The sequence below is a fragment of the Gallus gallus genome, unplaced genomic scaffold, assembly GCF_016699485.2.
Source record: "Gallus gallus isolate bGalGal1 unplaced genomic scaffold, bGalGal1.mat.broiler.GRCg7b scaffold_47, whole genome shotgun sequence".
Taxonomy (NCBI): Eukaryota; Metazoa; Chordata; class Aves; order Galliformes; family Phasianidae; genus Gallus; species Gallus gallus.
Window position 1 is genome coordinate 55,383 of NW_024095999.1, and position 25,924 is coordinate 81,306.

At 50.2% G+C, this 25,924-nt stretch overlaps 1 protein-coding gene across 1 annotated transcript; it reads right to left on the minus strand.

The window, feature by feature from the left end:
• Positions 1-219: 219 nt before the first annotated feature.
• On the minus strand, positions 220-21,301 carry LOC100857892 (alpha-tectorin-like). Its single transcript, XM_046906195.1, has 19 exons — positions 21,201-21,301; positions 20,620-20,664; positions 20,515-20,547; positions 19,966-20,096; positions 19,156-19,437; positions 18,122-18,259; positions 17,578-17,768; positions 14,210-14,280; positions 12,274-13,521; positions 11,478-11,794; positions 9,980-10,322; positions 8,942-9,276; positions 7,933-8,497; positions 6,736-7,328; positions 5,716-6,289; positions 4,468-4,667; positions 2,957-3,337; positions 1,863-2,149; positions 220-673 (listed from the first exon to the last, which is right to left on the minus strand). The coding sequence occupies exons 2-19, from the start codon at positions 20,654-20,656 to the stop codon at positions 547-549; spliced, it is 5,853 nt and encodes a 1,950-aa protein (XP_046762151.1). The 5' UTR covers positions 20,657-20,664; positions 21,201-21,301; the 3' UTR covers positions 220-546.
• Positions 21,302-25,924: the final 4,623 nt, after the last annotated feature.

Genomic DNA, 25,924 nt, shown 5'->3' on the forward strand with positions numbered 1-25,924 from the left:
AATATATACGTAAACATATATTAAAAAGAGCTGGAAAAGATGCAACCAAAACAAAATAAAAGGTGAAAGAGACCCCCCCCCCAAAAAAAAAAAGAAAAGAAACCCACAAAAAGAAATAAAATATACAAAATAAAAAGGAGTTTTATTGCTTTACCCAGCAGCAGAGGCAGCGCCATAATGAAGGCATCCAATGGGAAGAGAGGGGTTTCTTTTTTGGGGGGGGGGGGGGGGAAAGAGGTGGGATTTGGGTCGGATGGCCTCGATTTCTTCCCTGCAGCATCGGTGGGTCCCGTGGGGATCGAATCACCCCCCCAAAAAAACCCATTTTTCTCATCGATTTGAGGTCGGATCGAAGCGTTTATCCGCTTAAATGCCAAACTTTAACATTTCAGAGGTCACGTGACCACCGGAATTCTGAAATTCTGAAGTTTTGGCCGTCACGTGACCTCCCGCCATAACGGGGCCCCGTTGGAGCACAAGGAAACTCAGCCTGGTTACCTCCATAGGCAAAAAAAATAGTGAATGCTGATTGTTCTGCATAGTTATTTAGGAGAAGTGCATGGGGTCCTCTTGCATCCGTCCCCATCGTGGCGTCGTTACGGAGCGGGGTAAACTGGGGCTTCCACTTCCATCCTTACGGGGTTGGGGACGCGGCTGGAAGAGAGGAGATGCGCTGGGGAGGAAGGGCCGAACCCTCCTCATCCTCATCCATAGGGAGAAGCGGCGCGTGGTTCCCCAAATGGGAGTACGGTTCGATGCCGTCGTGTTTTATGGGGTTCATTCTGTCCACGTCTGTGGGTAAAATGCTCTATAGGCCCCAAAATGTGAGTTTTGCTCAATGCCATCGTGCTTTTCTGGGGTTAACTCTACCTATGCGTATAGGAGATGCATATAGTTCCCCAAATGTGAGTTCTGCTCAACGCTGTTGTGCATTTGTGGGGCTAATTCCATCCGTGTGTGTATGAGAAACACTTCATAGCCACCAGGAATGGCCCTATAGCCACCAGGATTGGCCCTATAGCCACCAGAATTGGCCCTACCCTACTCCTCAATTGTGTGATTTGACAAAATTTCACGTTCAACCCTAAATTCAACCAGATCTCTCCGTATTCCACCAGATGGCCCTCTATTCAACAAGGTCACCCTATGGACGTAAGAGATTGCACTGCATTTGGCATAATCACCTTATTCTTTTTTTGCAAAATCCTCTAATATTTGGCAAAATCCCCGAATATTTGTCAAAATCCTCTAATATTTGGCAAAATCCCCGAATATTTGTCAAAATCCTCTAATATTTGGCAAAACCCCCTAATATTTGGTCAAAACCCCCTAATATTTGGTCAAAATCCCCTGATATTTGGTCAAAACCCCCTGATATTTGGCAAAATCACCCAGTATTTGACAAAATCTCCTGACATTTGGCAAGCTTCTTCTTCCTTTTTCCCAATGAAACGGCTCTTCACCCAAATCACTCCGTTTTCTTCTCCTTCCCCCTTCCCATCTCGCAAGGGACAAAGCGTGGGGCCGAGCAGCTGAAAACCCCCAATCATCCAAGAAACTCATTGAGAAGAACTACACGAATCCTCATCCAACCACGGGACTGAAGCAGCCACTTTTTAGCATGGGGTGCAACAGCAAAGAAAATTCACTTACCAGAATAACCTCCTTTGCTTTTGTGTGTCAATCGCTGTGGATGAAACCAGAGAAGATGGAGAAGTCCTTTCCAGTTGCCACCTCTCCCAACCCCTCAATGCCCCGTGGATATTTTTCCCTACCCTTTCGCTTGCCCGGGGTTAAAAAAAATAAAATAAAATAAAGATCAGCCCGTGTTTTTTTGGGGGGGATTTTCCAGGTTTACTCACCATCCTGCAAAATCCTTGGCTTTCCAGGCATCGACGACCTCCGCGATGCTCTCAGCGACACGGCCATTGGGCAACCTCAGGTCATCCTGGGCGTCCCCATTGAAGTTGCCACAGGGGGCACAGAGACGGTTGGCCAGAGTGGCCCTCACGGTCAACGTCACCTCCCCGCTGGGACTGAAGAGCACCTCCAAGCCTGAGGTGTGGGAGATGGTGACGTTCCCCTCCATCGCATTCAGGGAAATGGCTTCGGACACCGGAGCCGGGAGGCGGGTGAAGAGGCCGTTCACCTGAATTGGTGCAAAATGGACAAAATCAGCCAAAATAATAATAATAATAAAAAAAAAAAATTAACCCCAAATTGCCTCTTGAAGTCACTCAACGAAATGCGTTGGGCTGTGGCATGACCGTATGTGTGTGACCATTGGCATCACCACGGGAATGGGACCACGTGTTGCAGCAGAGCAAAAATTCCTTCCATTTAACTCTACTGGAGATGATTCGGGGTAATATTTTGCCCCAGAACTGCTCCTGGGGAGCTTCTTTCCTTCCAGCCAGATCAACGTAGACGTCTTCAAGCTCTATCCTAAAAGGAGACCTTCTACTTCTGTCCCAAAAGGAGTCCTTCAGCCTCTAAGTTGAAAGAGCCTTCGATCTCTGTCCCAAAAGGAGACATTCAACCCCTGTCTACCCCAAAAGAAGACCTTCAACCTCAGCTCCTGAAGGAGAACCTTCAACCTCTGTCCCAAAAGGAGACTTTCAACCTCAGTCCCAAAAGGAGTCCTTCAACCTCTGCCCTAAAAGATCTTCAACCTCTGTCCCAAAAGGAGACCTTCAATCTCTACCCCAAAAGGGGACCTTCAATCTCTACCCCAAAAGACCTTCAACCTCTGTCCCAAAAGAAGACCTTCAGCTTCTCAAAAGACCTTTATCCTCCTCCTGAAGGACTGATTAATGCCCAAAATCTCCGATTTTGCACCCAAAGGATAAGCAACCTCGTACGCACAAGAGAACAGGAACCACCACCAACCCCCCCCTCCCCCCCAAACTTTGCCCCTTAAACTCATGCCCCATCTTTCGGGGCAGAGCTGGCTCACCCAAACCTCCATGTTGTTATTGACGGTGATGAAAGCTTCACGGAAGAAGACAAAGACGGCCACAGCAGCCGGAATCCCGTCGTCCCGACACTCGCTGACCTCCACCACCACCTTGAACCAGTGGGGCGAGCGCTCGTCGCAGAGGGCGGCCACTTTGTAGGTGCCACTGTCGGGCAGCCTCCCTCCCACCCCATCGAAGGTGGTCACGGAGGCACCGGGGGAGATCCGACACCGACCCTCCTGCTTGAGGCACCGCTGCGTCCCCCCCTGAGCGATGCACACCTCATCCGGGGGGCAGCGGGTGGCCTCGCAGGTGAGTCCCTGCGATGGGTGGCAGTGGCATTTCATGGTGCAGTTGTTGGAGGTGATGGTCTGACCCGCCTGGAAAGGAAGAACTCCGAGGTTAATTTGTCCTTTATCCCTGTTTTCCCCTGTTATTTATTTTTTTTTTTTTCATGCCTTTGGAAGGGGAAAGAGGTCCTGCGCATGGGAAGAATGAAATTTAGCTGATGTGGGGAAATTTGAGCAACCTGAGGAGTGAACCATTCCTTGCAGCATCGAGCAGAACGGGACTTTCAACCTCTAAGCCAAAAGGAGACCTTCAAACTATTCGAAAGACCTTCAACCTCTATCCCAAAAGACTTTCAAACTCTTACCCCCAAAAGAAGACCTTCAACCTCCATCCCAAAATAAGATCTTTAACCTCTATCCCAAAAGACCTTCAACCTTAATCCCAAAAGGAGATCTTCCACCTCTACCCCAAAAAGGAGACTTTCAGCCCCTGTCCCATAAGAAGACCTTCAACTTTAATCCCAAAAGGAGACCTTCCATCTCTACCCCGAAAGGAGACCTTCAACCTTTATCCCAAAGGGAGCCCTTCAGAGGTCCAGTGGAGTGAAATAGGCATTTTAGGATGCTGTTAATTACAAGATTTTGGAGGATTTTCCCTCAAATGAAACTACAATCCACCTCACTGAGTCCAAAAGCCGGTTGCACTGACTCCAAGGGACATCCAACTCCATGGAAGACTGAGTTCCCCAAATATGGGGCAACCCGTGGCACCGAAGACCAACACCCCAAACCCTTTCCATCAGCCTAACGGGACAACCAATGTCACCAACGACTGATACCCCAAATCCATCGCATCGCCAAGATGGGATAACGCATGTCATCAAAGGCTGATGACCCAAATCCATCACATCATCAAGGTGGGACAACCAAACCAACCCCACCAAGGACTGCGACCCCGATACCATCACACCATCAAGATAGGGCAACGCACCCCACCAAAATTTGGGTCCCCAAACCATTGCATCATCCATGTGGGACAACATCCACTAAACACTGAGTCCCCAAACCCGTTGCATCAATACAGGACGACCTTCTCCACCCACAACCAACCCCCCCGTCCCCCATCCCCCCAAATAATTTGCTTCCGTGAGATGGGACGACCCCCACCCTACAAATCTCCCACCCGATTTCCACCCCCAAACCTTCCGGGCCAACCTCACCTTGAGATACCTCCCCTGGTGGACGCAGCCGCACTGCTCCAGGGACACACAGGAGCTGCCATCAAAGAGGAACCCATCGTCACATTGACACCCCTCGAAGCACTGCCAGCTGCACGGGGTCGGCACGGAGAGGCTGGCACAGGTGAAGTCACAGGTGCGGGTGCAGAGCTCGTAGTGGCTGTGGGGTGGGCAGGAGAGGGCTGGAAAATAGGGAGGAAATGGGGTATTTTTTACGGCGAGCCCAATTTGGACGATGGGAGACCCCCAGTTTGAAAGCCACAGCTTCGGGTACGTCGTGGATTTGGGGGTGGTCTGCAAGACGATTTGGGGTAGGTTGAGGGTTTGGGGTGATCTGATGGATTTGGGGGAGGTCTGAGAGCATTTCTGGGCTGTTTCGTGCACGTCGGGGCGATGTTTGAAAGTACTTTGGGTGATCTTGTGGATTTCGGGGCAGGTCTGGAACATTTGGGGGCTTTCTAATGGATTTTTGGGGGGGATATGTGAATGCAAACTGTGTGATTTCGTGGACTGGGGGAGGCCTGAGGGCATTTCTGCTCTGTTTCATGGATTTTGGGGGGAACATTTGGTAGCATTCTGGCCAATCTCGTGTATTTTGGGGAGGATTTGCAAACGTTTTGGGCGATCTGATGGATTTTGGACGGAATTTGGAAGGATTTCTGTGATATCTCACGGGTTTGGGTGGAATATTTGGAAGCATTTCTGTCCATCTCAAGGACGTGGGGGAAGACTGGAATGCAATTTGTGCGATCCCATGGATTTTAGGGGAGGTTTGCAAACATTCTGGGCAATCTCTTGGGTTTTTTGGGGAATATTTGAAAGCATTTTGGTCAACCCTGCGGATTTGGGGGCAGGTTTGAAAGCATTTCTGGGCTATTTCGTGGATTTGGGGGAATATTTGGGTAATCTCGGGGATTTTGGGAAAGGTCTGAAAGCATTTTGGGGCCATCTCATGGATTTTTGGGGCTACCTGAAAGACCTCCTGCACCATTTCATGGACTTTCAGGTGGAGCTTGCAAACATTTTGGGATAATCCCGTGGATTTTGGGGATGATTTAAGGAAAAAGAAGCGAGGCATGATTTGGTGCTGACAATTCATGCAATGTCTTGGTCCAAATATCTGGACCAATATCTGCTGCAGGGAAATACGGATCAGGAGCAAAAATGGGACCTGAGCGTTTCTCTTGGGGATATTTAGGGGATGATTTGGGGATACCTGGGACCACTTACGGCAAAACGCCGCCGTCCTCCATCCTCCAATCTCAGCACCGGCAGCTTGGCAGGCAGCAGCGTAGGCCTGCAGGCTGTGGCACAGAGCATCCCGTGCCCCATTGGCTGCACAGACGTCATGGAGGCAATGCTGGAAATACTGCACCGGGTTCACCCGATGGTGGCACGACCCGAACGGCCCCGTTGGGTCGTGGATGATGCCACATTTATCCCCGCTGCCGTACGGAGCAACAGCAGCAGCATCGCACGTGGGACACGGCTTCCCACCGCAGCCTTCGGTGCAGCCACCATCAGCTGGAGGTGTTTTCCAAGAGGTGACAAATTCCTCCGTGCTCTTTGCCGGGGATCCATTGGGGAGGATGAAATCATCACCAGGATCCCCGTTAAAGTTGCCCCCCAAACCACACACGCGGCCCCGGTAGGCGCTGGGGATGGTGACCAGCAGATACGTGGCTGCGTTGTAGAGCAGACGGAGGCCGGAGGTTGTATGCAGGACGAGGTTGGTCCCCTCTTGCCCAATATGGAGCTTTTGGTCCTCCAACACCAGCGGCAACGTGAAGCGCTCGCCGTCCACCTGGAGCATGCAATCTGTGTAAGGTTTGTGCACCCACGTCGCAATGTTGCACGGTTTGCATGTGTGTGTTGCAGTGCTGCAAGGTTTGCGCGCCCCAGGATGCAGTGGGGAGGTTCTGCATGCATGCACACATGCACCAGGGGGATGCTGTTTGCAAGCACCGGGGGATTTTTGCATACATGCATGCACCAGGAGACTTTTTGCAAGCATGGGTGCAACTGAGAGATTCTACACGCACACATACATGCACCAGGGGGATGCTCTTTGCAAGCACCGGGGGATTTTTGCATACATGCATGCACCAGGAGACTTTTTGCAAGCATGGGTGCAACTGAGAGATTCTACACGCACACATGCATGCACCAGGGGGATGTTCTTTGCAAGCACCAGGGGATTTTTGCACACGTGCAATGCAGACCTCGCCCTAAGCACTGCTCCTGACTCACCATCACCTCCCAGCGCCGTCCTTGCTCCATGCTGACCGTGTACCCATAGATGCTCACTATCACCTTCTTCACCAGCGCCACGTCGCCCCGTCCCCCACCGTCGTGCTCCAGCAGCACCGTGAAGTTGGCCAACCCGCGCTCAGGTTTGCAGACTTTGGCCAGCACGTAGCTGCAGGAACCCCGCAGGTCGAAGGCTCTACCGTCGAACGTCACGTAGTGGGGGTCCCCCGAAACCACCAAGCGCCCATAGCCGGCGGGGTGACACCCCAACACCCCGTCCTGCACCCTGCACTCCTCGTGGGCTCCGCAGGACGCTGGCCTGCACTCCGTCACCCCGCTGGCTTTGCAAACACAGAACTCCTGGCACGAGGGGTAGAACTCTGCTCCCTTCTTGTAGTAGAGGCCGCGGTGTTCGCAGCCACAGTCGGAGGCCGGGACGCATTCAGATCCGCTCAGGATGAAGCCGACGTCGCAGAAGCAGCCCTCGGTGCACGGGGCTGATGTGCAGCCCTCGGGGAGAGCGTGGGGCCGGCAGCTGGGAGGGCAGGCGGCACCGCAGAGCTCATAGTGAGCGTGGGGTGGGCAGACGGGGGCTGTGGGGGGAAAAGGGGGAGGGGAGGAAGGGGAAGGGAGTGAGTTATGGGGAAAAGGGAGGGGGAGAAAGGGGGTTGTGGAGAAAAAGGGGGGGGGAAGGGGGAGAAAAAGGAGAGAAGGAAAAGGAATTGTCAGGAAGAAGCAGGAAAGAAAAGGGAATCTGAAGGGAAAAGGAGAGAAAAAGGGGAACTGCGGAGAGAAGGAGGGAAAAAATGTGAAACTGCAAGAAAAAGGAGGGAAAAAGGGGGAATTGTCAAGAAGATATGGAGAAAAAAAGGGAATTTTCAAGAAGAGGAAATAACACTAAGGGAATCTGCAAGGAAAAGCAGAATAAAAAGGGAATTGTCAAGATGAAGCAGAAAAGGAGGGGATAGGACAGTTCAGTGGAGAAGCAAACCCAACTCTAGGGGCATTTTGGGATCCCATAACCCTTCACTTGACCCCTGTGAAGGCATAAAAGGAGAGGACAGGCCAATTCAATGGAGAAATAAATCCAATTTTAGGGGCACTTTGGGATCCCATAACCAAGGGAATGACGTCGAGCTCAAACTCTGTAATTTTTGGCTCTAAAAAGGGTTGGGGTGGGAAAATTCCCCCACTCACCACAGAACGACGGCGTCCTCCACTGCCCCACAGCCGCCCCATTGCTTTGGCACTCAGTCATGTACGCAGCAATCGCTTTGCAGATGACGTCCCTCCGTCCTTTGTACTGACATGCATCAAAAGCACAGTCCTCCAGGAACGGCCCTGGGTCAACCACACGGTGACAATCCTGGAAGGGTCCCCCACTCGCCCCAATCACCCCACAGTATGCGTTGCCACGATAGGGTCTCTTCTGCTCTTCACCACACGTTGGGCAATCCCCAACGCAACGCGCTGAGCAACCGGGGACATCCTTGACCTTCCAGCTGTCGGCAAAGAAGATTTCATCTTCAATTTGCTTCCCATCGTGGGAGATGAAGTCGTCGTTGGGGTCCCCGTTGGCATTGCCACAAAGGCCACAGATGGCACCAGCGTAGGTGTCGGGGACGATGACGCGGGCGTAGCTGTACCAATCAAAGCTGACCCGTAAACCAAAGGAGGTGCGGATGAAACCATGGACGCCGCTGTGGTAGAGCTCAAAATGGTCCTTGCGGGTGAACGGGAGCTCCACGAAGGCCCCGTTGAGCTGAGGGGGGTCAGGGGAGAGGATTATGGGGGTTTGAGTTGGGGGGAACGCAACTCAGGGGGTTGGCAAAAGGGTTTGGGGGAGGGTTTTTGTGGGTCGGTTGGGGGTTTGGGAGCTCCTCCAAAATGTTTTGGAGGTGAAATATTGTTGGGAAAATGGAGTTTGGGGTGATATTTTGGGAATTCTTCGCACAAGGAGGGTCCTACGGCCAATGTGGGTCAATTAAGAGTTGGGGTATTTTTGCAAAACCCTTTTCATGGGGAGGGTTTGTGTGAGCTGGTCGAGGTTTGAGGGCTCTTTGGAAATGTTTTGGAGGCGGAATATCGTTGGGAAAACACAATGTGGGGGCAATTCTTTGGAAATCCTTTGGGTCATGGTTAGGGTCAGGTTTGGGTTAAGGTTGGGGTCAGGGATAGGGTTAGGGTGCCCTCAGAGCCCACCTACCTTCACTTTCTGCGGGTGCTCCTGGCTCATGCTGATGACATCTCCATACACCTCCATGGTGACGGTTTTGGTGAAGGACACTGCTTTGCTGCCCCGGTTGTTGTTCTCCACAGTGACATTGAAGGGGACGAGCGTGGGGTCGGATGAGCAAAGGGCAGCAAACTGGTAGATGCACGTCCCTTGGAAGTCATACTTCCGCCCATCGAAGGTGGTGTAGTGAGGGTCGCCCGTCCCGATGCAGGTGGAGGTTTTGGTCGCTGGACGGCGTGGGGCACTTCTGTCCGCAGTGCATTTCTCGTGGGGTTCGCAGGACTGTTTGCCATCCGTTTGGCTCCCTGAATTCAGATCATGTGGATTTGGGGGCAGTTTGGCACAAAAAAAAAAAAAAGTCAACGCAACCCTTCAGCAGTGATGGAGACTCAATGGGTCCCCACAAGCAATTCAGAGTCTCCCAAATACCCCATGGGAACGACTCTTGGAAAAAAAAAATCAGTGTTATTCCGTGTGTTACGGACGTCTGAATTCAGACAATGTGGTTTTTGGGGCGGTTTGGCACAAAAAGACCAACGTAACACTTTAAGAATGATGGAGATGTTGGTTCAGTTGATATCTGGACCAATCTGGGGACCCCGAAATACCCCATGGGGGCAACTCTTGGAAAAAAACTCAATGTTATTCTGCATGTTAGGGACATCTGAAGTCAAACGACGTGGATTTTGGGGCGGTTTGGCACAAAAAGACCAACACAACCCTGCAACAGTGATGGAGATGTTGGCTCAGTTGGTCCCTACATGAAATTTGGGGTTTCCAAGATGCCTTATGTGGACAACCCTTGGAAAAAATCAATGTCATTCTGTGTGTTGTGGGCATCTGAAGTCAGACTGTGTGGGTTTTGGGGTGGTTTGGCACAAAAAGACCAACGCAACTCTTCCCCAGCATGAGAGACGTTGGCTTAGTCGATGCCTACAAGCAACAACCTGGCACAGAACCCCTTTTTTCTCCCCCCAAAATGCTCCAGAACCACACATCAAAGCTCACCGCGTCCCACTGCGTCCTGCACCGTGTCCTGCAGTGTTTCTTCCTCTCTCCAGTCCTCCTGGCACGAGGGATCTCTCCAGCTCTCAGCCCAATCCGTCGCGTCGGCGGCCGCGGTGCCATCGGGACGCTTCATCTCATCCTCCCCGTCCTCATTGAAGTTCCCACAGAGCCCACAAGTGGCCCCAAAATAACTGCTGGGCACCGCCACCATGACGGCCCAGTCCTCATCGTAGGTCACCTGCAGCCCAAAATCCGTCTGTAGGACGATCCGGCCTTCGTTTTGGGAGATTTGGATTTTTCCATTCTGCAGGTTGGCCGGTAGGGCGGTGGGTTGGTTGTTGACCTCGAAATGAAGGAGAAAAACTACATTTCAACTTCCTTCCTTCCTTCCTTCCTTCCTTCCTTCCTTCCTTCCTTCCTTCCTTCCTTCCTTCCTTCCTTCCTTCCCTCCTTCCTTCCCTCCTTCCTTCCCTCCTTCCTTCCCTCCTTCTTTCTTTCTTTCTTTCTTTCTTTCTTTCTTTCTTTCTTTCTTTCTTTCTTTCTTTCTTTCTTTCTTTCTTTCTTTCTTTCTTTCTTTCTTTCTTTCTTTCTTTCTTTCTTTCTTTCTTTCTTTCTTTCTCTCTTTCTTTCTCTCTTTCTTTCTCTCTTTTTTTCTCTCTTTCTTTCTCTCTTTCTTTCTCTCTTTCTCTCTTTCTCTCTTTCTCTCTTTCTCTCTTTCTTTCTCTCTTTCTTTCTTTCTCTCTTTCTCTCTTTCTTTCTTTCACCAATTCAAAAAATCATCAGTTTTCAGTTCATTCCTGAAGAAGCCCAAGCCAACCCCAAAGCTCCCATGGAAATAGGGGAAATAAGTGAAGCAGCCCACGGGAGAACACTGCCTTCACATTCTGAGCTCTGTGTTGAGACCAGAACTGCGTTCCCAAAACGTGTGCGTGGGAGAAACCTCATCTCAGAAAACTGGCCTTTCTTCTTCTTTTTCCTCTTCCATTTCTCTTTCTCTTTCTTTTTCTTTTCCTTCCTTTTCATTTTTTTCATTTTATTTTTCCTTTTCTCTTCCTTTTCTCTTTTTCTCTTCCTCCTCTTTTCCCTTTTCCCTTTCTCTTTCCTTTCCTTTTCCTTTTCTCTTTATCCTCTCCTTTTCCTTTTTTCTTCCTTTTCCTTTTCCTCTTTCTCTTTCTTTTCCTTTTCCTCTTTCTTTCCCTTTCCTTTCTTTTCCTTTCCTTTCCTCTTTTTTCCTTTTCCTTTTCCTTTTCCTTTTTTCCTTTTTATCTTTCTCTTTCCTTTTCATTTCCCCTTTTTCTATCCTTTCCCTGTTTTCTCTTTTCCTTTTGTATTTCTTCTTTTTCCTTTTCTCTTTCCCTCTCCCTTTCAAATTACTTTTACTCCTTTCCCTTTCCTTTTCCTTTCTTATATTTATTTCCAACTTCACTCCCTACAATCCCACTTGGCACAGTATTTTTTTCCCCACCAAAATACCTCTACACAACTCAGAGAAACCCACCTGGATTCTGCCACCCTCTCCCATCTGGATGGAGATGTTGTATCCATGCACGAAGATGTTGGTCAACCACTCCTTGAGATCTCCTTCACTCTTCTTCTCCTCCACAACGAAAGGAACGAGGGTGGGATCAGCACCACAGTATTTGGCAATGGTGTAGGTGCAACCACCCTGGATCTCCACATCCATCCCATCGAAGGTGTGGTACTGCAGGGACCGTGACCCCATGCAGGTTCCCATGTAGTCATGGACGCACACCGCTTCCCCCTTCTCCATTTTGCAGCTTTCCTTTGCACGGCATTGCGTGGTCCGGCACGGATCTAGGAGAAATCACACACCATTCATGGCCAGCCCTGTTTTTCTGCTACATGCAGCCCTGAGGGAATGTGTTATTTGGAGGGGGGAGGATGGGTTATTTATAGGGGGTGGGTTATTTGGAGGAGAATGGATTGGAAATTGGACTAGAAGATCTTTAGAGGTCCCTTCCAACCCCCACAATCCTGTAATTCTCTGATTAATTGAAGGGGGATGCATTTATTCACCATATACCCCCTCCTAAACCTGCTGGTTGAATTATACCCTCTCAGAGCTACCAGTCCTTGTAATACGAGAGAAAATCCAAATTTCAGCTCAAGGAGATCATGTTTAGATACTTTTGCAGATGCTGCAGGGATGGAAAGGGAACGCCAGAGACACCCAACCCAGAGGAATCCATTTTGGTGTGGCTTTGCCATGCGCCACTGCCCCATTTTTGACACAGAAGGGAAAAGAGAGGTGGAGGTGGGTGTGGGGCACTCACCACTATCACACACTGCCAACAGCCCGTAGGATTTCTGCTCCCGAATCCCCATGCTGAGAGCCCCGAAAGGGGACGTCTTGTGCTCCACTGTGTGGACAGCAAACTGACTGCCCAAGCTTTGCCTTGCCCATGAGTATTCTGTGCCTGGGATGGGCACCCACATGGTATTTCCTAAGGGCATTTTGTTGAGCATTATCCCAGCCACCTCTGAGGTCTTGACGATCAGTAGGACGTAATTCTCGTAACCCTCCAGAGCGAAGACATTATGGGAGAGGCAATAGCTGGAGACATCTGGGATGGTCATAAAGAATGGATCGTAAGTGATGGAGTCTTTGTTACCTCCGTCACCAAAAGCAATGACCTGGATGCCAGCGTTGGCAGAGAGGTACAAAGTATTTGGGGCCTGGAGCCCGTAGAGCGTTGAGCGACCAGCCCGGAGGTTCCGAGCAGATCTGCTCATCCCATGTTGAGATTCCACGTGCGTGCTTTGGGATGTGGAGACGTAAACGATGTCGGATTGAGTGTCAAAAGGCAACGGAGGCACGATGAAGGTGTTGCCCCAGCTGGAAACGGGTTGGAGCTGCTCTACCAAATGGTCACATTGGGTGAGTCTTGCCAAACACGTGTGGCCGGTGAAGACGGCCACGGGTTTCTGTGCCACGACGCGGGTGCCAGACATATCTGCTGGGCTTTGGAGCTGAGCTGCTTGGAAAGGCTTCAGTTGAATGGGGAGCACGGAGCCACGAGGGTAGGATTGGCCTTGGTACGTCACCGTGGCTTTGAGGTGCACCTCAACAGTGGTGGGCTCATCCCACGCGACCACCGTGAATTCACCATAGCGATCGGTGCCCACGTTGGGTGTCACGATTTGGTATTCGGTGCCCCAGCTGTGCAGGGGGTACACCACGGTGGAATCCACTGAGGTGGGTTTCTCATTGATGGCCACCAAGGAGATGGGGTTGTTGGCCTTCACCACCACGGCGTTCTCAAAGGTTTTGCTCCCCACCATCTCCGCTTGGGGTGGGATCTTCACGAGGACGGTTTGCCCCGTGGTCACTTGCACCGTCATCCTCAAGCCCGGCTTCTTCATGGAAATAGTGATGGATGTGAAGGGAGAATAACCTCTGATGAGCAGCTTGAAGTCGCTGTTGAGGGTCTGCTGCAAGCCGTTCTGCATGAAGGACACCACAAATTCTTTGCCCAGGTGGTGTGGGGCCGACACGGCGATGTTGGGGAAATGAAGAGCAACTGTGGAAGTGGAGGGAAGGGGGAGATTTATCATCCGATCAGATTTGGTGACCTGAGATGGTGATTCAGAGTCAGGTCGGCCTTCAGGCGGAACCTGGTTTGATCTTGATTGGGTAGAGGGTCAATTTGGAGGGATATCAGATGGGGAGAAATGTTGATTTGGAGGGATCATACTGATGGGTATGATGGGTTATCGATTTGGAGGGATATCAGATGGGAAAAATATCAGTTTGGAGGGATCCTTTTGGTGGATTTTGGAGAAACGTCAATCAGAAGGACCAGCAATTAGAACAAATGTCAATTAGAAGACATTAATTTCATGGACTCAGTTTAGGGGACGATTGAACCAAACACCCATCAACTCCAACTGGAAGGGAGCAATTGGGCTTTTCTGCTCCCATTCCTTTGGAAGAGCTGGAAATGCAGATGATGAAGGATCAGGTCCCAACCAGAGGGAAAATTGCCCTATTTCAAACAAAACGACCCCAAAACCACACGACGGGTGCGGGTTTCGCTCCTTGATTTTCTCTCCTATGTTTTTCAAGGGGGTAATTTCATCTCTTCCCCATCATGCCGTAGGGTGAGTGCATGAGATGTGTTCCCTTGGGCTGAAAAATCAGATTTTAAGGTGATTTGGGGAGGCATTTGACAGGTTATGGTGCACTCCTCTGACCCCACTTGAACTCACCCCATAAGACGACGGTCCAACCCCACAGAATTACACGGGATTTTCTCCATTCCGGGCTGCCAACCATGGTTCTTCAGCTGCAGAAGATGAGAAACCATTGCAAACCAGCAAACCTTCTAAATCTTAAACTCACCCGTGTGTGCAGCCCCGAAGTCTGGGATTTATTGCACCTGCCCACAAAATTCAACTTTTTTTTTTTTTTTAAGTTTATTTTTTGGCAAATCAGTCGAGCATATCCCAAAAATACGCTGTTTGGGTTTGACTTTTTCTGAACTTTCACTCATTCCCAAGGACTCCACGTGTTTTGCACTCATACCTGCCCCCAAACTAATTATATTTTTTATTCCATTTCCTTTTCCTTTTTTTTCTCTTTTCTTTCATTTTCTTTCTTTTTTCTCCTCTTTTTTTTCTCTTTTTTTTTCTCTTTTCTTTTTCTTATTTTTCCCTTTCCTTTTCCCTTTCCTTTTTCCTTTCCTTTCCCTTCCTTCCCCTTCCCCTTTTCTTTCCCCTTCCCCTTTTCTTTCCCCTTCCCCTTCCCTTCCCTTCCCTTCCCTTCCCTTCCCTTCCCTTCCCTTCCCTTCCCTTCCCTTCCCTTCCCTTCCCTTCCCTTCCCTTCCCTTCCCTTCCCTTCCCTTCCCTTCCCTTCCCTTCCCTTCCCTTCCCTTCCCTTCCCTTCCCTTCCCTTCCCTTCCCTTCCCTTCCCTTCCCTTCCCCTTCCCTTCCCCTTCCCCTTCCCCTTCCCCTTCCCCTTCCCCTTCCCCTTCCCTCTCATGGCATTTCCATGTGCCCCCCCCCCCAACCGCTTCACATCACCATGAAAATTGACCCAATTCACCACAATTTCTTCCAAAATTCACATCCTCCTCTGAGCACACTTTTTTTTCCTTATTTCCCTCTTCTTTTTTTCACTCCTTCCCCCTTTTCTCATTTTCCTCCCTTTTCCCCTCTGTACTTTTTTCCCCTTTTCTCTTTCCCATTTTTTTTCCCTTTTCACCTTTCTCTTTTTCCCTTTTCCTCTTTATCCTTTTCCCCCTTTCCTCCTTTTTTTCCTTTTCTCCCTTTCCCCCTTTTTTCCCTTTCCACTCCTTTTTCCTTCTCCCTTTGATCCTTTTCCCCTTATCCCCTTTTTCCCTTCTCCCTTTCTCTTTTTTCTTCTCCCCTTCCCCCATTTTTCCTTTTCTCCCTTTTTCTTTTCCCCCTTCCCCCCTTTATCCTTTTCCCCTTTTTCCTCTTTCCTCCTTTTTCTTTTCCTTCTTTTCCTTTTCCACTTTTTTCTTCCCTCCCTTTCCGCCCCCCTTCAGTTTTCCCTTTTTCCTTTAGAATTATATCACTTTTATCATCTTTCAATTTTTTTCCATCTTCTCTCCTCTTTTCATCATTATTTCCCCCCACTCCCCAGTTTTCTCTCCCCCCCCCCCCTTCCCCTTCATTCATTTTTTTAACTCTTTCTTTCATTTCTCCCTTTCCTCCTTTTCCCCTTTTTTTCCCCCTTCTCCCCCCTCAAAATCATCCTGGGACCATTTTAATTCAATTCCAGCCAAGAATGCAGAGGTGAAAATTCCTGCTGTATTTTCTGCTCTTACAGCAAACAAAACCAACAAATATTTAACAGAGCACCTTACCCGCTCCTGATTCTTATCCCGGCCCCCGAAATGCTCCTTTTTGTCCCCAAATCCTCTCAGCAAATGACAGGAGTAACCCCAGGGCAGGGAAAAGGGTAAAACAAAATATAGAGGCAGACGACCCCCAGGGACCGCCCCACCCGGAGCCTTGACATCATGCTTGGCGAGAGGAGAGGTGAAAGCTGGGAAGGACACGCGGGTTGGATGAGAGGCTGCAGATTGATGTAATTGTACCAAAAAAAATATATATACTAATATGTGATAATAACAATCACAGTCTGAAAGTCTGATTTGCTAAAGAAAGAAAGAAAGGGGGGGGGGGTGGGGGGGGGGAAGAGCCTTTTTCTTGCATAAAATGCCCCCACGTTGGAAGTCTGGGGGGCGGCTGCGGTGAGAAAAATGAAACAGTGCAAAAATGGGCTAAAAAATGAAGAAAATCAAACAATTCAAAAAAAAAAAAAGAAAAAAGAAAAGGTGGGAGGAGGGAATTTCTGCACAAATCCCTTCGGGAGGGTGACAAAATGGGGGAGAATTTGGTCTTTGGGGGGGAATTTGGTGTTTTCTTGCACACGTGTTGTGCGCAGGTGTGCTGCACAGCCACGTGCTCACGCCTACAGACCCATTTTTATGGGAAAGAAATCCCATTTTATTGGTCTGCTGCTGGTTTGTTTTGCCCATAAAATGAGGAGTTCTGCCCATAAAATGAGGAGTTTTGCCCATAAAATGAGGAGTTCTGCCCATAAAATGAGGAGTTTCGCCCATAAAATGAGGAGTTCTGCCCATAAAATGAGGAGTTTTGCCCTAAAATGACTCATGTGGGCTCCCGAACCTCGCAGCCCTGCATGAAAACAAAGGGGAAAAGGGGAAAACCGAGGCAGAACATTTGGAAATCTCTTCCTATGGGGATTCTGAGGGATTTCTTCCACTCACAGCCACTGCTAGAGATGCCAGTTTTGGTGTTTTCATCTTTTTTTTCCCCTCAAATTTCATTTTTTTTTTAAATTTTCCTCAAATTTCCTTCCTAATTTTCTCAAATTTCCTTTCCCTCTTCTTAATTTTCCTCCCTTTCTTTTTTAAATGTTCTGTATTTTCTTCCTTAATTTTTTTTTCCTTAAATTTTCCTTCTTTTTCCCCTTAATCTTTCCTTACTTTCCTCTCCTCTCCTTTCCTTTCCCCCTCCCCTCTCCTTCCCCCAACTCCCCTTTCCTTTCCTCTCCTTTCCTTTTCCTTTTCCTTAAATTTATCTTTTCTTTTTTCTTAAATTTTCTTTTTTTTTTGCTTAATTTTTTTTTTCCCAGGCAGGAAACACTGGAGATCAGAATCCACCCCCCGACCCCCTCGCCCCCCCGAGTGCACAAAGTCTTGAATTTGTGCAGAATAGGGATGGAAAACGCACATAGCACCAAAAAACCCATAAATTCAGGGGGTGAAAGGGCAGAAATTTGTGCAAATAAGTTCCAAACATCCCTCAGTGCACACAGAGAGCTCAGAAACGGACAGGACGAGGGAGCCACGATGTCTCAGCTGCAGTTTTATTGCTCTGGCAGAGGTTGTTGAGCGCATTTGAAGGAGTGACCATAGGGATGGGGTCAGTGGGGTGTGTGATGCATTGACTGATCTGCAGGAAGAGACCAAGAAATGGGAAATGGGAAGAGCCAAAACCACTTTTCGTGCCTTCATGTTTGGGACATCTCGCTTTTTTTGTCCTTTTTTTTTTTTTTTTTTTCCCATTGAAATCCAACTCACAGCCAGCACCTCTTGTCAGCAGCAGCGTGGGGCACCTCGGTGGGGACCCCAATCAGCTCTAACTCATTCACCTGGAAGACCCAGCGTCCCGGCACGTTGACGTTGGAGGTTGTGGTGATGTTGATGATGGCATCGGTGCGGGAGCCGGGGATGTTGTAGTAATTGGTTTCATCTCCACTGTTGAAGCCAGCCTGCAAAGAGAGCAACAGGGGGGATTTAAGGCCTTGACACTATAGGACAACCACCAATTGTGGCGTCGTGACCCCAAAATATGTTGCAGGCCAACATCCTGCCTCTGGTTTTGCCCTCCCAAAAAAGTCACAGGGCTGCCTCCTACTTTCAGGGTAGATCATAAAGCCATCGCAGGTCAACCTCTTGCGGACACATCAGCCTCGTCCTGCTGGTGAATCTGATGTCCCCCAGGGGGTTTTATGGGCTGTCCTTCCTCTGTTGAACCTCACATTGATCCCAAACAGCGTTACAGCTCAACCTCCTCCCCTGTCCCTCCATTCCCTTCATCCCATTTCCCTTCAGCCCCACCTACGTGGGCCGGGGTGCCTCCAAGGCCAGTTTTGGGGTCGCCTCCGCTTGCTACCCCTGTGGTCCACTGGATGTCCTTGTAGTTGAGGATGACGAAGGATGTTTTGGTGTTGGTGGTGAGGGCGGCCTGGAAGGTGTTCCCCTGAGGGAAAAAAGAAGTTAGAAACGACGTCATCCATGAGCAGGTGAAATAATTTTTGTGCTCTACCAAAGTGTTCCTCTGCAAAGGGTTGACCAGAGGGGTGGTGTAGCGGAAAAAAAAAAAAAAATAGACTTTCTGCCCAGGAAAAAGATCAAAAATGGATCAGAGTAGTAAAGATTTTGGAGATGACAACTGCATGTCAGCACCCAGAGATGGTTGGGGAGGTCTGTGGGGGCTTTGTGTAGATGTCCAGGGCTGGAAGTTAGAATGAAGGGCGTGGAGAACATGGCTTTGCCTCAAATATTGGGAAGGGAAATGAGAGGGTGGGCTGGGAAGGCCAACAGGTGGGCCACGGAGGCCAACAAAAGCATTACGGAGCAAAAATAATATAGTAATATAATATAATATAATAGTAATATAAAAATAATAGTAATTGTAATAGGTCGTGAGGTCCAGCAAGTGGATCATAAAGCCAATGCCTGAGTCGTGAAGACCAAGAAATGGGTCAGAAAGAGAGAAAAATGACAGCATGGGAGCCTTAAGGGCGACGAGTGGGTCAGAGGCCCCACCAGTAGGTTGTGAAGGCCAGTGGGTGGATCTTGAGGCCAACCAGTAGTTTGTGAAGGTCAATGGGTGGATCTTGAGGCCAAAGGGTGGATCTTGAGGCCAAAGGGTGGACCTTGAGGCCAATGGGTGGGCCACAGAGCCACTAAATAGGGCAGGAAGGCCAGCGCACAGGTTAGAAGGCCAACATAAAGGCTGTAAAGGCCAACGCGCTGAGCGTCCTCAGCAGAGCTCTGGCTTAGGCTCATCATTGCCATCAAACTGACGGCGGGATCAATTGATTTCTGTACACGTGACCTCGTCTGGGGAGCTCAACCAATGGTGCACCCAACCTTATTGCTTCTGGAGTCGTAATAGGCCACGTGGTCCCAGGTGGCCACGAAAGCCCACGTGGCAGTGAAGGGGATACTGGGGAAATACTGGTTGATGTGTTGGGTGATGAGTTTGAGCAGCGCCGGGTCGGTGGTCTGGCGGTAGAAGATCTCCCCACCGAGCACGTTGTCCACGTCGCCCCAATACGGTGCCACAAAGGGACGCCCATCGGCGAGGGGGAACGGGTCGGGGGTGTATTGTTTGACCGGGGTGTCGAAGGAGATCACGCCGTTGTTGTTCACCTGCAAAAGGCAACGGGTTGTGGCAGAGCCCTACGTTGGAACCCCAACATGGGGTCAACTCCTTGACTGGGTCATGAGTCAACCCACGGCGTTTCTATGACTCTGTGAAGACCCGATACGCTCTCACCCGTGATTAAGATCTTATGTGTAGACTTCTGATATATTTATAAGGATAGATATACATTTGTATGACCGTACTGGGAGCATCTATGTCCCCACTTCATTCAAAACAAGGGGGGGAGGTGGGACAAAGCACACCTGAACTCGTCCACCCCCCTCCCAACCGCTGTGCCAGAAGAGCGAGCTCCCCTCCAAGACCCCCTACCCCAGCAAGGATGCTTTGATATACCAGAAAAAAAAAACAAAAGCATGCTAGGGAAACTGAGTCAATCCCACGGAAAGGTTGACTTTGGGGTTGTAGTGGGCAAAATAGACTGAAAGAGGGAGCGAAAAAAAAAGGGGGGGGGGGGGAGGGGAAGATGGAAAATGGAGAGACGTGCGGAGGGTGTGAAGTTCTGTCTCACGTACGTAAAGGGTTTCGTACTCTTTGCCGTAGAAGCTGAAGGGCACGGAGAGGACCACCCTCTTGGATGTCCCGTCATCGAGTTTGGGGTTCTTACTGTCACCCTTGTCCAGACCGTAGGGATAAAGCAGGGCTGCTGCAGGAAGGCAGAGGGTGAGGTATGAGGGGACCCCCATATCTCAGCAGACCGACCCGTCGTGCATTTTGGGGTGAAGCCCATCAAGTTTGGGATTCCTTCTCATACATCCATGAGGAAGGTCCAAATAAAAAGAGCAGAAATAACCCCGATTTGGGGTGGGAAAATCATTTATCAGGGCAAAACCAATAGCACAGGTACCCGTTGGATTCCCATATCTCCATGCCGAGGATCCAAACCAGAACAGAAATAACCCCGATTTTGGGTAGGAATATCACTTATTAGCACAAAACCAATGGCCCGGGTACCCATTGGGTTCCCATATCTCCACCTGGAAGATCCAAACCAGAGGGAAATAACCCCAACTTTGGGAGGGAAAATCATTTCTTAGCCCCAAACCAACGGCCCAGGTACTCACCTTCGGGTGTCGGTTCGATGTTCACCACCACTCCTGCGGAGGAGATAAGGGGAAAATATCAATTCCTGAGCAATCAGAGCCCCATTTCCTTCACCCCTCACCCACCTGACATGAGGAGGAGGAAAACGAAGGAGGATTTCATCCCGATTCCTGCAAAAACGGTAAAAACAAACAAACAAACAAACAAACAAACAAACTATATTTTGTTAAAGAAAGGAATAACAGAGAAAAAGAAATGAACAAACAAACACTGCATGCAGGTTTCCCGTCCACGTTTTAACCCTTTTTTCACCCCATTTTGTCCCGTTTTGGAGGGTGGGTTTCCCCCCCCTACCCCCGGGAGCAAAAATTGCCATAAATCAGTAGGAATTCTTTTGGGGAGGAAATGTGCAAATCCACTCACGGAGCTGTGAAAAGGGACAAGAATAAAAGATGGGCTGAGGGAGGGGAAAGGATCCGCGGTGCCTTTGGGGTGATTTAAGGAGAATTTGTGTAAAAAATACACCCCGAGAACCGCATTCAATCCGGACCAGAACGACCCCTTTTAGCCCCAAATCTGCTGCTTGTTTTTGCTTTCCTTTCCCCCTTACCCTGGGGGTGTTTTTGCTCCATCCCTGCAATTTTAAACAGTTTGAAGGGGGGTCGGGGGGGGGGGGGGAAAGGGGGAGGGGGGAGAGAATTCTTACCTCGCCCTCTGGTTTTGTCCCGATTTCGCTGTGAAAAGACCCCCAAAAAAGGGAGAAAGGAGGCACCGATGTGAGCTCAGCTGCAAAGAAATGGGGCTCCCAACCCATTCTGAGCCTCCTTATAACCCTCATCCTCTCCTCCGGAAAAAAAAATATATATATAAATAAAGATTTGATTTTTTTGGGGGGGGGGGGGTTTAAAATAAACAAGAAAGCAAAAATGCACTGAATTGTGCTGACCTCGCACTGCTCCGGCGCTGAAATCCCAAATGGGAGCTCTGTGGAAGGGTGAATTTGGGGTCGCGGCGACGTTGGGTTTCTGCAGAAATCCCAATTTGGGTTCTGGCAAAGGGGAAAGGAGGGGGGGGGGGGGGGGGGGGGGCCCGAATCGCAGATGGGTTTTGTTTGGGCGCCCCCCCCACCCCCACCCCGAAAACAAAACAGAGAGCAGAAAAACAGATCTGTTATGGACACGTGAAGAAGAACAGACGCGTTTGTTATGGAGGGGTCGCGGGGCTGCGGGGAGAGCGGGTGGGCCAAAAGCATCGAAAACAGGGAGGAAAAATAAGGAGGAATGTTAAGGGGGGGGGGGGGGAGAGGTAGGGGGGGGGACTCAGATCCTATGGAACCCACTATAAATTCCCATGCAGGTCTGCAGCCATTGCAATGTGCCCAATAGGTTTGCACCCATTGCGGTGTCGCCCGCGGGTCTGCATCCATTGCAGTGCCGCCTGCAGATCTGCGTTAGTTGGAATGCAACCTGCAGATCTGCAGCCATTGCAACGCCACCTGAAACCCTGCACCCATTGCAACGTGCCCTATAGATCTGCACCCATTGCAATGCCATCTGAATCCCTGCACCCATTGCAACCTACCCTATAGATCTGCACCCATTGCAGCGCCACCTGAATCCCTGCACCCATTGCAACCTACCCTATAGATCTGCACCCACTGCAACGCCACCCAAATCCCTGCACCCATTGCAATCACACCCGAATCCCTGCACCCATTGCAACCTACCCTATAGATCTGCACCCACTGCAATCACACCCGAATCGCTGCACCCATTGCAACCTACCCTATAGATCTGCACCCACTGCAATCACACCTGAATGCCTGCACCCTTTTCAACCTATTCTATAGATCTGCACCCACTGCAACACCACCATAATCCCTGCACCCATTGCAACCTACCCTATAGATCTGCACTCATTGCAACGCCACCCGAATCCCTGCACCCATTGCAACCTACCCTACAGATCTGCACTCATTGCAACGCCACCCAAATCCCTGCACCCATTGCAATGCCACCTGAATCCCTGCACCCATTGCAACCTACCCTATAGATCTGCACCCATTGCAATCACACCCGAATCCCTGCACCCACTGCAACCTACCCTATAGATCTGCACTCATTGCAACGCCACCCAAATCCCTGCACCCATTGCAATGCCACCTGAATCCCTGCACCCATTGCAACCTACCCTATAGATCTGCACTCATTGCAACGACACCCGAGTCCCTGCACCCATTGCAACCTACCCTATAGATCTGCACCCATTGCAACGCCACCCAAATCCCTGCACCCATTGCAATCACACCCGAATCCCTGCACCCATTGCAACCTACCCTATAGATCTGCACCCACTGCAATCACACCCGAATCGCTGCACCCATTGCAACCTACCCTATAGATCTGCACCCACTGCAATCACACCTGAATGCCTGCACCCTTTTCAACCTATTCTATAGATCTGCACCCACTGCAACACCACCATAATCCCTGCACCCATTGCAACCTACCCTATAGATCTGCACTCATTGCAACGCCACCCGAATCCCTGCACCCATTGCAACCTACCCTACAGATCTGCACTCATTGCAACGCCACCCAAATCCCTGCACCCATTGCAATGCCACCTGAATCCCTGCACCCATTGCAACCTACCCTATAGATCTGCACCCATTGCAATCACACCCGAATCCCTGCACCCACTGCAACCTACCCTATAGATCTGCACTCATTGCAACGCCACCCAAATCCCTGCACCCATTGCAATGCCACCTGAATCCCTGCACCCATTGCAACCTACCCTATAGATCTGCACTCATTGCAACGACACCCGAGTCCCTGCACCCATTGCAACCTACCCTATAGATCTGCACCCATTGCAACGCCACCCAAATCCCTGCACCCATTGCAATCACACCCGAATCCCTGCACCCATTGCAACCTACCCTATAGATCTGCACCCACTGCAATCACACCCGAATCGCTGCACCCATTGCAACCTACCCTATAGATCTGCACCCACTGCAATCACACCTGAATGCCTGCACCCTTTTCAACCTATTCTATAGATCTGCACCCACTGCAACACCACCATAATCCCTGCACCCATTGCAACCTACCCTATAGATCTGCACTCATTGCAACGCCACCCGAATCCCTGCACCCATTGCAACCTACCCTACAGATCTGCACTCATTGCAACGCCACCCAAATCCCTGCACCCATTGCAACGCCACCTGAATCCCTGCACCCATTGCACCCTACCCTATCAATCTGCACCCACTGCAATCACACCTGAATGCCTGCACCCTTTTCAACCTATTCTATAGATCTGCACCCATTGCAACGCCACCTGAATCCCTGCACCCATTGCAACCTACCCTATAGATCTGCACCCACTGCAACGCCACCTGAATCCCTGCACCCATTGCAACCTACCCTATAAATCTGCACCCATTGCAACGCCACCTGAATCCCTGCACCCACTGCAACCTACCCTATAAATCTGCACCCATTGCAACGACACCCGAATCCCTGCACCCATTGCAACCTACCCTATAGATCTGCACCCATTGCAACGACACCCGAATCCCTGCACCTATTGCAACCTACCCTATAGATCTGCACCCATTGCAATCACACCCGAATCCCTGCACCCTTTTCAACCTACCCTATAGATCTGCACTGACTGCACTGTCACCTGAATCCCTGCACCCATTGCAACCTACTCTATAGATCTGCACCCATTGCAACGCCACCTGAATCCCTGCACCCATTGCAACCTACCCTATAGATCTGCACCCATTGCAACGACACCCGAATCCCTGCACCTATTGCAACCTACCCTATAGATCTGCACCCATTGCAATCACACCCGAATCCCTGCACCCTTTTCAACCTACCCTATAGATCTGCACCCACTGCAACGCCACCTGAATCCCTGCACCCATTGCAACCTACCCTATAGATCTGCACCCATTGCAACGCCACCTGAAGATCTGCACCTATTGCACCCTACCCTATAGATCTGCACCCATTGCAACGCCACCTGACTCCCTGCACCCAGTGCAACCTACCCTATAGATCTGCACCCATTGCAACGACACCCGAATCCCTGCACCTATTGCAACCTACCCTATAGATCTGCACCCATTGCAACGCCACCCAAATCCCTGCACCCATTGCAACGCCACCTGACTCCCTGCACCCATTGCAACCTACCCTATAGATCTGCACCCATTGCAACGACACCCGAATCCCTGCACCCATTGCAACCTACCCTATAGATCTGCACCCATTGCATCGTCAGCTGAGTCCCTCCACCCATTGCAACCTACCCTATAGATCTGCACCCATTGCAACGCCACCTGAAGATCTGCACCCATTGCAACCTACCCTATAGATCTGCACCCATTGCAACGCCACCTGAATCCCTGCACCCATTGCAATCTACCCTATAAATCTGCACTCATTGCAACGACACCTGAAGATCTGCACCCATTGCAACCTACCCTATAGATCTGCACCCATTGCAACGCCACCTGAATCCCTGCACCCATTGCAATCTACCCTATAAATCTGCACCCATTGCAATGACACCCAAATCCCTGCACCCATTGCAACCTACCCTATAGATCTGCACCCATTGCAATCACACCCGAATCCCTGCACCCATTGCAACCTACCCTATAGATCTGCACCCATTGCAACGCCACCCAAATCCCTGCACCCATTGCAATGCCACCTGAATCCCTGCACCCATTGCAACCTACCCTATAGATCTGCACCCATTGCAACGCCACCTGAATCCCTGCACCCATTGCAACCTACCCTATAGATCTGCACCCATTGCAATGCCACCCAAATCCCTGCACCCACTGCAACCTACCCTATAGATCTGCACCCATTGCAGCGCCACCTGAATACCTGCACCCATTGCAACCTACCCTATAGATCTGCACCCATTGCAATCACACCCGAATCCCTGCACCCATTGCAACCTACCCTATAGATCTGCACCCATTGCAACGCCACCTGACTCCCTGCACCCAGTGCAACCTACCCTATAGATCTGCACCCATTGCAACGACACCCGAATCCCTGCACCTATTGCAACCTACCCTATAGATCTGCACCCATTGCAACGCCACCCAAATCCCTGCACCCATTGCAACGCCACCTGACTCCCTGCACCCATTGCAACCTACCCTATAGATCTGCACCCATTGCAACGACACCCGAATCCCTGCACCCATTGCAACCTACCCTATAGATCTGCACCCATTGCATCGTCAGCTGAGTCCCTCCACCCATTGCAACCTACCCTATAGATCTGCACCCATTGCAATGCCACCTGAAGATCTGCACCTATTGCACCCTACCCTATAGATATGCACCCATTGCAATGTCACCCAAATCCCTGCACCCATTG

Bases quoted from the DNA above. Each gene is read 5' to 3' on its own strand.
- LOC100857892 (XM_046906195.1), bottom strand. From the start codon at position 20,656: ATGAAATCCTCCTTCGTTTTCCTCCTCCTCATGTCAG. The intron at 17,769-18,121 runs GTAGGTGGGGCT...CTCTCTTTGCAG, and splicing joins TTGGAGGCACCCCGGCCCAC to GCTGGCTTCAACAGTGGAGA. The intron at 11,795-12,273 runs GTGAGTGCCCCA...GATTTCTCCTAG, and splicing joins GTTGGCAGTGTGTGATAGTG to ATCCGTGCCGGACCACGCAA.